A 14,507-nucleotide genomic window follows, 5' to 3' on the forward strand; every position below is an offset into this window, starting at 1 on the left:
TGGCAGCTGGGCCCCTCCAAAATGAGCAAAAGCGGCTCATTTTTCGCTCATTTGTGCCCTCCCCATCCCCCAGCAGCAATCCGGAAGCCTCCTAAAGGTTATGCAAGGCCATTTTGGTGAAGGGGGCAGGGTTTCGGGAGGCCAAAAATGCTGTATTCAGTGTATGACACACCCAGATTTTCAACCTCTTTTTTGAGGGGAAAAAGTGTGTCTTAAACTCTGAAAAATACAGTAAGTGTGAGGTGTAATTCTGGTTATCTTAGCAGAGTTTCAGAGCCTTGGCACAAAAGTTTAGCTTAATTTCTTTCTTTCTTTTTGAAAAAAAAAACCACATACAGTACAGCTGGCCTGGTTAAAACCATAAAAAGGTTATGAAGGTTGTGCTGGAAAAAATATGAAATGCTTCTCTTCTAATCAAAAGTGTAGGTATATCTAAGATGTACAGAAGTATTTCTAATCTGTATTGGAAATGTGGAAAACATGAAAGGTCATTTTACCATGCATGGTGACCTTACGAAAGGGCAAAAAAATGCAAAATGCATAATAAAATAATAAGAGTTGGAAGGGACCTTGGAGATAGGAATATTCTGCCCTCTACTGTTGAATGCATGGAAAATCAAGCTTTTGATTGATAGATGAGTAGAATGACATTTGTTTTGGGATGTTGCTCATTTGTAAATTCATACAATGAAAGATGTACTTTTGTAAGCATGATAAATTTTATATGTATAATATACGTGTATTTAAAATATTTGAAGATATAGTTTCAAAGATATGTGCTCAGAACAGATGTGTAGGATAAGTGCAGGAAAACTTGGATCAGACATTCGTGGCCCTCAGAATCCCCTCCAAACTTCTGGAGTAGTGTTAAAAATAAGAGGGAGGATCCAGGTATATCTTCTCAAATATATATTACGTAACCGAAAAGAAAAATCATTTCATTCCTAGCTCTCCAAATGGGGGGAAATTAGCCCTATCCATGTTTATAGGTGCCCATACTCACTTTACATCATTATTATATCCACTATAGTCCCAAATGAATAAACCCCACCCTATTTCTTCAAGGATCCTGCTGTTAACTAAATAAGGAACTGAATAATATGTAACCTTGGAAAAGTACATGGTGAGAGTTCTGGTAAAATCAGGCCAATGGACATGAAGCCATCTGAGAAGATACTGGATGAAGTATTTTGAAACATGCCAACATTCAAGTGTTTGCCATTATAATTACACACTAGTTATTTATTAGATTGTACAATACAGTAAAAGAATAAAGTATAAAGAATCAAAATATAAAGAAGAATATGGAACCATAATTCCTTTCTCCCTCTGTCCCTCGTTTCTTTCTCCCCCTTTCCTTTCTTTCATCTATCAATCAAGCAGTTACCATCTTACTTGTTTTTGTCTTTTTTCTCTTACATTGTATTTCCATTCTCTTTGTCTTTTAACCAGTGGTGGGATTGAAATAATTTAACAACCAGTTCTCTGCCGTAATGATTTCTTCCAACAACCAGTTCACCAAACTGCTCAAAAACTTAACAACCAGTTCTCCTGTAGTGGTGCGAACTGGCTGAATCCCACCACTGCTTTTAACTCTTTTTAGTCTCTAAATCATCAATTCAGTGTTTTCTTTTTTCAACAATAAGTCCATATAAGATTTCCAGTCTTTCAAGATCATTACTGCATTTTGGTCAGCTTTGCCATTTCTGCAGGTTCCCTCAATTTTATAATCCAACTTTCCACCAGGGGTGGGTGGGCAATTTGGTTATTCTATCTTTGTGCATACATTAATCTGTGGTTACCATACACGGAATTAATTTCCTGTATTTCTTTTCCAGTTTAATGTACAGAAACAATGCTATTTTCAGCATAGTATTAGTTCACAATAACTTTTGCATCATAATATAGATTTGCGGCCAAAATTTCCTTGTTTTGTTACAAATCCACTGTGCATGATTAGAAGGTTCCTTCTTCCTTTTCACATCCCCAACCCTGGTTTGATATTCCTTTACCCATTTTTGATAGCTCGACTGATACTTTATAATATTGATACATCAATTTTCATCACCACAATACAAAAAAGATGCTGAGACTTCAGAAAGAGTGCAGAAAAGAACAACAAAGGTATTCAGGGGGGGGGGCTGAAATATACGATGAACAGTTGCAGGAACAGGGTATGTCTAGTCTAACAAAGAGAAGTACGAAGGATGACATGATAGCAATCCTCCAATATTTCAGAGGCTGTCACAAAGAAGAGGAAGACAACCTATTCTCCAAAGCACCTGAGGTCAAAACAAGAAGTAATGGATGAAAACTTATCAAAGAGAAATCTGACCTAGAATTAAGAAAAAATATTCCTGACAGTGGAAAGGATTGCTTTCAGAAGTTATAGGTGTTCCAATACTGGAGGTTTTTAAGAAGAGATTGGGCAACTATTTGTCCAGAATGGTGTACAATTTCCTTCAGGGGGCTGATTAGAAGACCTCTAAGGTCCCATCCAACTTCTATTCTAATTCTAATTCTAATTCCTACTCCTATTCTATTCCTATTCCATTCCATTCTATTCTATCCCATTCTATTCTATTTCTATTCTAATTCTAATTCTATCCTATCCTATCCTATCCTATCCTATCCTATCCTATCCTATCCTATCCCAAAACCTAATCTGAATCCTTATGCTATGCTATGCTATATTCTGCCAAATAGAGGAAATAGATTGGCAACATATGTTCATGTATTTTTAAAATCAGTATTCCTGGAAAAAAGCCCACTTCTGTATATGTTGTTTTACAAAGAAAGCTTCAGCTTCAAGATTTCACTGATATATTCTTCATTCCCAGGATCAATTTTCAAGGCGTCTTCATAGGCTTTCCATGCTTGTTGCTTTTCTCCATTCAGCTGATGAATAAATCCAAGGATGGCGAAATGCTCAGCATTGGCTTCACCATTCCTGATTTTATTCTCCACCAATTTCTTCAAAATAGACTTGCATTTATCTCTCTCTATAGACTCATTTTCAATCTTCAGCGCTACAAAGTAGTGTTTGATGGCTTCTGATTGCGACCTTCTGTTAAATTCTTGAAAACGCCCATAATTAAAATGGAGTTGTTGCTTCTCTAAGGAAGTTAAGTTGCTTATATTAAAGAGCTGCTTCTGGTATGTTTCATCTGCTTTCTGTAGCCGTCCTTGTTCTGCATACATCTTTGCAAGGTCAATATTAGCATAGAAAAACTTGTGTTTACGCTCCACCACTTTTTCGAAATTAGAAACGCAACGTCTTATCAATTCCTCCATTTTATTCTTGTCTTGGCACTTGCCAAATCGGCTTTCATTTTTCATCTCCAAATACTGTGCCCTATAGCAAAGGCCAATCTGATGGTATAAGAATCCAGCCTTTGGGGTCAAGCTCAATGCTTTCTCCAAATGTTGCAATGATGTCTCTACGTCTCCTTTTTTCCTATAAAACTTAGCAGCATATCTTAATACATAAGGAATGTCAGGATGTTTTTGGAGGGCTTCTTTAATCCATTTTTCTCCTTCTACACTTTTGTCTGATTCTTGAAGCTTTATTGCAAGTAGAGGAAGAACAAATACATCATCAGGATTCAGTTTTGCTGCATGCTTCAAAAGTTCCAGGGATGATTTTTTTCCTGCAGGGTTTTTGGCATAGATATCTTCCAAGCGGTATACCGTGATTGCATAGCCTGAGTTAAATTCTGGGTTTTCAGGTTCTTTTTCCAGGGCTTTTTCAAAGCTCTTCTTGGCCTTTTCATAATACCTGGCTCCGAATTTTAGGAGAGCCCAACCCTTGTCACAGTCGATCTGTGGGAGCTCCATCTTATAAGGAGACTCACTTCCAAGTTGCTTGCAGGTGCTTTCTACCTTCTCCACGTAAGCTTGGGATTCGGTAAGACTGCCCATGTGGTAGTGCACCCAGGCATAGTTGCCCCAGGTAACCAGGCTTTCCTTTTCCACATCCCCAGGGTATTCTATGGGCACAGTCTCTTCAGCTTTCTGCAAGTTTTCCAGTGCTTCGTCCTTCTTGTCGTTCAGGAATTTCACATAGGCAAGAAGGTTGTAATTTCTAACTTTGGATTTATTGATTAAGAACCGGATCTGCTCAGCAATTCTTTCCTCCAATTCGTCAGGATCAATATGCTCTTTCTGCAACTCCCATGTAAAATGGCATTCAAGTTGTTGGAGAATCTCCTTTAAACCTTCCTGGGAGAGGAGACTGCAAGACAAAAGGAAAGAGAATGAGACACCTGTACAATTTGCGGATAAATAATTCAATTCAAGAGCGCATTTTATACTAATTTTTAACTACCTTTTATTTCATGTATAGAAATCAATTAGTGATAATTAAGCTATGCATCTAGATTGTATTCCTTTGCTATATTTACCCAATGTAACCTCAGGACTACCTGTATATTAAGCTTTATGCCTGCCAAAAATGTGTTAAAACTTTTATGACTGTGGTGTAATCAGTATTTAGGAATTCATTGCAAAATAAGAATGAACTAGAGCATGATGGCGAACCTTTTTGGCACCAAGTGCCCAAAACAGAATGCGCGCCAGACCACTGGAAACATACGTGTGCCGGCCAGCTGGTCTTTGGGTTTCTGGCGCATGCATGCACTCTGGCCAGCTTGTCTTCATGTATGCTGGAGTGCCAGAAACCGAAAGACCAGTTGGCTGGCGCATGTATGCGCACTGGTTAGCTGGTCTTCAGGTTTCTGGTCCATGCGAAGACGGGTGCACAGAAACCAGAAGAGCAGTGCCTACAGTGAGGACTCTGTGTGCCACCTCTGGCACAGGTGCCATAGGTTTGCCATCACGGAACTAGAGAAATGTTTATTAAAGTATGGTCCCGGAACCTCTTGAGGTCTCTCAAGACCTTCTAAGGAGTCCATGAAATCAAAATCATTTATTAAATATTGAAGATATTTGCAAAAATGTAAAGCAATATCATTCTTCTCATTTTTTAAAAAAATGTTAAAAAATAAGGATAGCATGTAGGAAAGACCTTGGGTGATTAGGGCAAGAGGCACTGCTAAGGGAACAGTCAGATAAGAGACAGCATAACCCGCAAATGGACAGCAAGCTGGGAAAGAGGCTCAAAATAGACTAGTTTTCACTCTTCTCAGATGGAATTTGTATTTTCAGATGACAAGATTTTGTTATAAAGATGTAGCTTTATTATAAAATAGAATTAGCTCATATGATTGTGATTCCTATATGGTTTACTATGTGAGGCTAATAATAAGATTTTATTTATATTAATATATAATGGTTGAATATAAGTTATGCTTAATTTGATAAATAAATATTCTACAAATGTGCCAGTGTTAACTTTCAATATTGTAAATATGGGTAAACTCTCCACTCAGAGTTAGGGACAGCCAATAAATTTAATAAACAAACAAACAAACAAACAAACAAATACTCATATAAACAAAAGTTACTTTGGGGTCCTCCATACTTTTAAAAATTAGGTAGGAGTCGCGAAAGCAAAAAGTTTTAAAACGCTATTATTGTAGCCTTTCCCAAACGGATGCCCTCTGATTGGTTGGTTTTCCATTTTCTGTGATGCCTGGGAATTCTGGGAGATGAAGTTCAGCATACAAGGCTGACTTGAAAGGACTCTAAGATTCATTGATCTCCCACTTTCCTCCGGCAGTTGAGCCAGGCTTACATGGGTATCTCCTTTCAAGTTATCTTTACAATATCTTTACATTCGGTCAGGTTGATTGGACTTAGAGCAGGGGTGTCCAAACTTGAGAACTTTAAGACTTGTGGACTTCAATTCCCAGAATTCCCCAGCCAGATAGCTGGCTGGGGAATTCTGGGAGTTGAAGTCCACAAGTCTTAAAGTTCTCAAGTTTGGACACCCCTGGCTTAGAGGGAATGAATGGGCCTAGTTGAAGGTAGAGTTGAAGTGGGTCGTATTTTATTTATTTCTTTAGTTATTCCATCTGTAGGGCCACCCATCTCACCTAATGCCTGGCTCACAACAATCCAATAAAACAAGGTAAAAACCGATGATGTATCCAAATGTATAAAGCCATCAAGGATCTTCCTTATCTTAGACCAGAGTTCCCCAACGATTTGGGCTTTGGGGATTGGCAGGGGGAAAGGCATGGTTCGTGCAAGTACCCACTACTTGTGCAAGTGAGAATGTGCATGGTTTTTTTTTTATAATCCAGGTCCGGAAGCTGCGGGGTGGGATCTCACAGATGGGATCTCCCATCTCGCAGACGGCACCCAGCTGGCCCGGCGGCCTGGCTCAAAGCACGAGCAGTAGCAGGGTGCTCTAGCTGCAACAGTGGAGAAGGCCCATCAGAGGCGAGAAGGGGCGTTCCTCCTACGGCCGTTGCAGAACCTGCCCGGGCGAGCCACTTCCCGCCTCCCCAGACAGATGTTGCCGCGACCACCTTCTCCCTTTGTCTGCACTTTGCCTGTTCATCCAGCGGCTGGCTTGAAAAGAAGCTTCTGATCCGCCAGCACCCAAAGAGGCGGCTGAGAGGCTTCTTTTCCAGCCAACTGCTGGCCGCAGGGTGCCAAAAAGTCCCCCAGGCGGCCAGCCAGAATAAAGCTGTTGCCGTCTCTGCACATGTGCATTAGAAGCGTCTCAGATGCCTCTTTGAGAACCCACGGCCTGACCGGCGCCAGCGCCGCTCCCGCTGGCAGGGCAGCCAAAGGGAATGGGCGTCGTCGACAGCGTCGGTCTGGTGCGAGCTGCCAGCTGGCCTGGGGAGGCGGAGAGTGGCCTCTGATGGGCCTTCCCTGCTGTTGCAGCAGGGGATGGGTTTCAAAATTTTTTAGAACCTATTCTGTAGGTGTGGACTGTTTTGTGGGAGTGACACACGGTCATGTGATGGGGTGGGGGTGGCTTTGCAGTCATGTGACCAGGTGGGTGTGGCTTGGTAGTCATGTGACCGGATGGGAGTGGCCAACTTGATGTCACTCACCAGGAGATGTCATGGATTTGGTAAAATGTGGTGAAGCTCACTTAACAAGGCTCTTGCTTAGCAACCAAAATTTTGGGCTCAATTGTAGTCATAAGTCAAGGACTATCCCTGCCTTCCTCTGCATGGCAGCCTTCTCCTTGTAAACATCTTCTCCTTTCTATCAATTTTCCTCCTGTTAGAGGGACCAAAATAATCCAGACAATGTAAGGTTTCCTGCTGCAGCAGGGGGTTGGACTATATGACCTCTGAGTAGCCGTCTAGCCCTAAATTGCTGTGCTGTTTTTCTTTCTGTCTGCTAACAAAGAAACCTGACTGAGGCTCATTCCACATTCCTGCCAGATAGAGATAATGAGATGATGACCCTCGAGAAAGTTTGGCTCCATTCATAAGCAGGGAATCATCCAAACCCTTTTACAAAGCCCATCTTGCACAAACCCCAAAACTTCAAAAACATAACACCATATAACATATAACCACACAACCAATTTGTTGTTGCCTGCACCTTTTCAATTTAAAGCTTCGATTTAAAGGCATTAAGACTTGTGGACTTCAACTCCCAGAATTCCACAGCCAGGCATGCTCAGATCCGATTTAAAGCGACAGCATTTGTTTTTCTCTTTGTGAAAGAAGCTTCTTTTCTTTTTCTTTTTCTTTCTTTCTCCCTTCCGCTTCTTCCTCCCTCCCTCCCTCTCTCAAACACACACACACACACACACACACACACACACACACACACGCTGGATTGGGTATATTTCCCCCTCCCTCTCCCTCTCAAACGCAGTGCACATACAGGAGTTGGATTGGATATATTTCCCCTTCCCTCTCTCTCTTCCTCTCAAATGCATTGCTCACACACAGAAGCTGGATTGGGTTTATTTCCCCTTCTCTCTCTCTCTCCCTCTCAAAACGCAGCACACACACAGAAGTTGGATTGGGTATATTTCTCCTTTCCTCTCTCCCTCTCCCTCTCCGACCGTACCTTTTCCAGGTGCTTCAGAGAGGGTTTCAGCGCCGCTCTTGCCTCGGGTTCTCTGAAGAAGCCCTGCCCTCGCTTCCTTCTCTTTGAGAGGCGCCTTGCAAACGAGGGCAGGCCTGGGAAGCATACCGGTACGGGGGCGTGGTCACACTGGAACGGGTACGCAAAAGCATGGCAAATTTCTGGCTCTGGTACACCAGTACTGATGCATACCGGCTGGAACCCACCTCTGGGTTGCAGCTGGAGCATCTCCTCCTGCTGGTAGGCTGAGCTGGGCCACCGGGCCGGCCATGTCCCATCATCGAGATGAGCACAGCCAGCGGTTGGGAGGCTTCTTTGTCAGCCATCTGCTTCCCAGCTCCGGTCAGCTTGCCAGCCAGTGGACTCTGGACCAGCCACCGCAGAAGGTACGTAGCCTGCCCCGAAGAAAGAGGTGGTGCCTCAGAAACAGGATAAGGCCAGAGCTGAGCAGAACGGGCAAGGCGTGGAGATGACCGGCGAGGCGTGTAGCTGGGGGCTGGGTTGTGGTGGCAAAGGCATATATAGGGCTTAGATGGGTAGGGTGAGTGTTGAGCGGGCGGGGCAAGTGAGTGGCAGGCAGATGGAGCTAGCAGAGCATTTCATGGCCAGATGCCCTCCCTGTCACCATTGCAGAGTTTTTGTTCAGCAGATATATTCCCATTGTGCCTAGAGAGAGAAATATCTGCCTCTACGTAGGATCGAACTCACAGCCTCCTGATTGTGAGGCAAGAGCTCCATCTTTAGGTCACTGCACCAGTACTGGAAGAATTCAATTTATGGTTTGTGAAAAACCAATAGCAGGATTTAGTTGAACTAGCAGGATCAGAGAGGGCTGCCTGTCAGCATTTTTTTTCTTCCTTTCCCCCTGCATGTAAACCTGCAGTGTTATTTGCAGAAACCAAACATAAACTAACCCTCATTTTATCACTGCACACCCCTGCCGTGCTGAGGACCATGTAAACATGTCCTTTTTAAGGTGGAGTTTATCTGCAGTAAAGGTATTACCTAGTTAATCCCTCCAATCTGGCATCCTTCATTGGCAATATTCAGGGCACAAGCATGTCCTGGCAAGTCTGTTTCTCCTACCGTCTCCCCATGATGTCACCTCCATATCATCCCCACCCATGAGGGATTTAGACTTATTGTCTCATTCTGCCTTTCTCCAGGAGCAGCTTCGAAGTATGCAAAAAATCTGTCCAGTTTTGTCACCCCATCACTTTGGAGAGACACAACGAGATTGCAGGCATAAATAAATGTAATGGGCCAAAGGAATGACTGTGATGCAGGGATTCCCCAACACTTGGGCTGTGGTCCACTACCAGGCCGTGGCTCGGAAGTGGGCCATACGAGTGGCGGGCCAAGTCCGTGCGCACACAGGCACTGGCCTACTGCTTGCATGGGCTAGTTACCTTCTTTGTCCCCCCCCCATCCCCAGTGGCTGCCAAGCTATAAAGGTTGGGGACTGCTGTTTTGAGGGACAGGAGGCAGAGCTGCTACTAAGACAAAAGAAACCTGAGTTCGGTGCAGAATCACTAGTAAAAAGGCTTGATTTAAATCAACTCAATTTAAATCATAATTTTTAAAGAGCAACTGTCCTCTCTGCCCTGTAGCGGCTCCTCCTTTGACCCGCTGTTGACTCTACCCACAGTCCTATTCACTTTAATAGGACAGCGGGTGACAGTGCCACAATAAGGTGAGGGGCGTGGCGTGGAGCAGGTGAGCGGATGTCCGCTAACAGGCGCTGCCATGATGGATCTGAAATGACAGGTGCTCTTTAAATGTAAGGACTCATTCTTGCTGGTAGCCACCATCTTTAATATTGCAGAGCTTGGATTTGTTTGAAGGAAGTTAGCAGCCACCTCCGGTCCTTCCAACGCGCCCTAAAAAGTTGGCTTTTCCAGCAAGCCGGCCTGGCCTGTTAATTTTATTTAATTTTTAAAATGTGAGTGTTATATAAATTGGGTTTGTTTTTTGGACTGTTTCTAATTTCCTTTTAACTTTTGTACTATGTGTTTTTTAATGCTGTACGCCGCCCTGAGTCCTTGGGAGAAGGGCGGCATATAAATCTAATATATCCAAATCCAATCCAATCCAAATCCACCCCTCATAGAAGAATGAAATATTTTGGGAAATATTAAGAAGGCAGAATATTATATTTCCCTGGATGAGAAAAGGAGAAACAGATTTTTAAAGACAAAGAGCAGCTCCCTGTCCCCCAGCAGATATTTGGTGCCCATTGAGACTGGGCCAGCCTACCTACAATCCAATTAGAACTTCAACTCCATTCTGATGGGATTAAGGCATGCCCCTCAGGACATAAGAGGATTCGCCCTCTACCCATCTAGCAGCAGAGCTCACCAACTATCTTTAGATAGATTTTTTACTCCAAAAGCACTTTATTAAAACAAATTTGATAAAAATGAAAAAACAATCAGATTTAAGTTTTAAAAAATCTATTTTTTTTATTTAAAAAAAAAGCATCAATTTTTATCCACCCTGATCATGATCACTCGACTGTAAAATATTGCAACTGGTAGTAAATGTCAACTCGTTGCCAAACTCCCAAAATGTGATCAAATGTTTGTAGGGTGTGTGTGTGTGATATTTCTGACAGTCATAAATGGGATTAAATGGCACTACTTTTTCCAAGGCTGTTATATATATAATTCATTTAGCCATTGTTAAAATGACTTATAAGTTGAGTACGTGAAAAGTATTATCTTTTTCATTTAATCTATTTTAAGTTCTATTTTTAAAAAACCCATTTTCTTAACAACTGTTCAAATCTCTCTCCCTGTGCTCACAGAAGCTATTGTTTATATTAGAAATGATAAATTGTGCATGAAAACTATCTAGTAATTGGCTCTGAGACAGATTAAATTGGGCTCATTGAAGTTGATTTATACTCTGGATAAGTGCTTTAAGTTCCTTTACGGCATTATACATTTATAAAACAGACTGTTTTTTTTTTTTTTCAAGAAAACACCTAACCCTATAAAAAGAAGCTGAAACCTTGCATGATAAGAGCTGTTTCACGCTAAATACTTTATAAGTAAAATAATTGAGAAGGATAATATAATGTTACTTCTTGTTCACTTACCTCATATTGCCTGATTAGAAGTTTTTTAAGAGAGCTTGCTTCTCTGAAAATAACGGGTGTCTCTTTCCGATGATCTGGTCTGAAATGGTCAATTGGTTTGTTGTTACTGGCTTTTAACTTGTTATAAAGGGAAAGGAATTGAGTTTCGTTTCCTGTTCCCAGAAAAGAAAACTAAAAATTGGCGTATTGCCCCCATACAAGATAAGTTTCTATTTCTTCTGGTCTCGCTTGTGTTGTTCCGGTACAGAAGATTCAGCATTCTGTAAAGACATTCTGGATTTGATTTGTTGTTAAACAGCAATGCTAACAGTATGGTGAGTGGTCCTCTTGTCTTGAAAGATATGACATACCTTTTCTATGTATGTTGTGTTTCGACACAAATTGTTGAAAGTTTCATTTGTACTGGCTTTGTACTGTTTTCCAAATGAAAACAAGGAATCAATTACACAGTAAGGTACTATGCCCAAATCAAAATATGTATGAGCCACGTTTTGTGGGTTGTAACCACGGTTTATGGATTGGCGCATCGTATGGACCCCATCTGTAATTTAAAATGTCGTAGCTATTACTACAATGCAATGTGTTGTGGGAGTTAAGGCAATTTTTAATGATACTACATTAAATCATAATCCTAGGGCAGTAATGGCAAACCTTTTAGGATTATGATTTGCTTTTTTGGCGAAGGTTGTAGAGAGTGTGGTGGCACAACAGTTTCCACGCCACTTGGATGAAATTGATTATCTAGACCCGCGCCAGTCCGGTTTCCGGCCCGGCCACAGCACGGAGACGGCTTTGGTCGCGTTGGTGGATGATCTCTGGAGGGCCAGAGATGGGGGTTGCTCCTCCATCCTGGTCCTATTAGACCTCTCGGCTGCTTTTGATACCATCAACCATGGTATCCTATTGCATCGTCTAGAGGGGTTGGGGGCGAGGGGTACCGTTTTGCGGTGGTTCTCCTCCTACCTCTCTGGCTGAGCGCAATGTATGCTGACGGGGGGGCAGAGGTCGACCCTGAGGCCGCTCACTTGTGGGGTGCCGCAAGGGTCGGTCCTCTCGCCTCTCCTGTTCAACACATATATGAAGCCGCTGGGCGAGATCATTCGTGGTTTCGGGGTCAAGTACCATCTGTACGCTGATGACACTCAGCTGTACATATCTCCCCCGAACCACCCCAACGAGGCCGTCGAAATGATGTCCCGGTGCCTGGAGGCCGTAAGGGTCTGGATGGGCAGTAACAGACTCAAGCTCAACCCCTCCAAGACGGAGTGGCTGTGGTTACCGGCGCCCCGGTTCAACCAGTGGGTTCCATCACTGGCCATCGGGGGCGAACAGCTGGCCCCCATGGAGCTGGCAATCAATTTGGGCGTCCTCCTGGATGCCCGGCTGTCAATGGATGACCATGTGACTGCCGTGGCTAGGGGGGCATTCCACCAGGTTCGCCTGGTGCGCCAATTGCATCCCCTATTGGACCGGAGCGCCCTGCACACAGTCACCCATGCACTAGTGGCGTCCCGACTGGACTATTGCAATGCTCTCTACATGGGGCTTCCCTTGAGATGCACCCGAAGGCTGCAGTTGGTCCAGAATGTGGCCGCACGGGCAATTATGGGAGGTACAAGATACTCTCATGTAACACCTCTCCTGCGTGGCCTGCACTGGCTACCTGTGGCTTTTCAGGTGCGTTTCAAGGTGTTGACTATCATCTTTAAAGCGCTCCATGGCACAGGACCTAGCTACTTGCGGGATCGCATCCTGCCCCATACATCCCTGCGACCGATTCGCTCTCACAGAGAGGGACTCCTCCAGGTGCCGTCCACTAGGCAGTGCCAGCGGGCGATGCCCAGGAGCAGGGCCTTCTCTGTGATGGGCCCGACCCTCTGGAATGACCTCCCCCCCCGATATTAGAATAACTACTGATCTCTGCTCCTTCCGTAAGAAACTCAAGACCCACCTGTTCAACTTAGCTGGCCTGGCCTAACTGTAGTTTTGTGTCCCTCTAGCCTGTTTTTTAAATTTTTAGGGGTAGGTTTTTTAGGTTGTTTTAATTTTTAACTATACTGTACAGCCTATTATTTAATCTGTTTTTATGGGTTTCTAAAAATATTTAATTTTTGTATATTGTTTTTACTGTGGTCTGTACACCGCCCCGAGTCCCTTTGGGGAGAGGGGGCAGTCTATAAATTTAATAAAATTAAAATTAAAATTAATCAAATGCCCAAACTGCCCATGCACGCATGCCCAAACTGAAAGGTCCACTCACGCACGGACGCACACATGCATGTGTGCATGCATGGACATGCACAAACTCGCACATGCACAGACATGCATGCATGCTCAGCAGAGATCTGAAGACCAGCTGGCCGGCGGAAGGTGGGCCGTTTGCAGGGAAACAGAAGCTCACAAAAGAGAAAAATCTTACCTCTTGCTGCGCTGCCGGTGTTGGGAAGCCCACCTTTCACCAGCAAGCTGGTCTTCAGATCTATGCTGAGCATGCATGCATGATGAAAAAGAGGTTTTTAAAGCTAAATACTTTATAAGTAAAATAATTGAGAAAAATAATATGATGTTACTTCTTGTTCACTTACCTCATATTGCCTGATTAGAAGTTTTCTAAGAGAGCTTGCTTCTCTGAAACTAATGGCTTTCCCTTTCTGATGATCTGGTCTGAAATGGTCAATTTGTTTGTTGCTACTGCTTTTAACTTGTTATAAAGGGTAAGGAATAGAGTTTCTGTTAGATACTTGTTCTAACTACAGTGGTTTCCACCAAGGTCCTCTGTTCCGACGGGAACAGAGGTTTAATCCTATTGGACGAAGGGTCTGACAGCTCCCTATAAAAGGGCTGTTGTCAGACTCAACCTTCACTGGATTGTTCTCACCTGTTGTACTTAATGAAGAGCTGTTGTTACCGTTAAGCCTGTGTGTGCCTATCCATTACCCAATCTAACACTGGCGACGAAGGATGGGATTGGAAGACAACTATGCAAACCAAACACAGCGTAGCAATCCAGCAAGTACATCCAGCCCGGACCTCAGCGTGGCTTCAAGCAGCCATTTTTGAACGGCAAACTCAAAACGCCCCCAGAACACAAAATGGCTATGCACGCCCCACCGACTCCTTATGACCCAGTCACCGAGCCCTGGGAATCATACATGCTACGAGTTGACTGCTTCCTCGAGGCAAACGACCTCATGGAACTTTCTGAAGGCCACAAGAAGAACATGTTTCTCAGATACTGTGGCCGGGAAATGTTCAAGATGGCAAAAGACCTCTCTGAGCTGACACCACTACAATCAGTCGCCTGGTCCGTGCTTCAACAGACGTTGAGGACCCACTATGCGCACAAGCCATCCAAACATGTTCGCCGGCATGAGTTTAACATCAGAAACCAGAAAGAGGGCGATTCGATTAACGAGTACGTTGCGATGCTGCGCAAGAC

General features: G+C 43.5%; 2 protein-coding genes across 3 annotated transcripts in view; one reads left to right on the forward strand and one right to left on the reverse strand.

The window, feature by feature from the left end:
- Positions 1-1,226: 1,226 nt before the first annotated feature.
- Positions 1,227-11,210, reverse strand: LOC309392863 (interferon-induced protein with tetratricopeptide repeats 5-like). Its single transcript, XM_081954385.1, has 2 exons — positions 11,069-11,210; positions 1,227-4,234 (listed from the first exon to the last, which is right to left on the reverse strand). The coding sequence occupies exons 1-2, from the start codon at positions 11,071-11,073 to the stop codon at positions 2,788-2,790; spliced, it is 1,452 nt and encodes a 483-aa protein (XP_081810511.1). The 5' UTR covers positions 11,074-11,210; the 3' UTR covers positions 1,227-2,787.
- LIPA (lipase A, lysosomal acid type) overlaps positions 8,239-14,507 on the forward strand; it is a 38,511-nt gene continuing 32,242 nt past the window's right edge. Inside the window, exon 1 of one of the 2 annotated variants that reach the window (XM_081954386.1) lies at positions 8,239-8,354. In XM_081954386.1, the coding sequence (XP_081810512.1) occupies positions 8,254-8,354 (101 nt within the window). In that variant the 5' untranslated portion in view covers positions 8,239-8,253. Of the gene's footprint in view, positions 8,355-11,357; positions 11,383-14,507 lie in introns of those variants that run through there. The other variant, XM_081954388.1, reaches the window with a different exon arrangement.

This window comes from Natrix helvetica, assembly GCF_964273705.1.
Source record: "Natrix helvetica genome assembly, chromosome: 5".
In the NCBI taxonomy this organism is placed as follows: Eukaryota; Metazoa; Chordata; class Lepidosauria; order Squamata; family Natricidae; genus Natrix; species Natrix helvetica.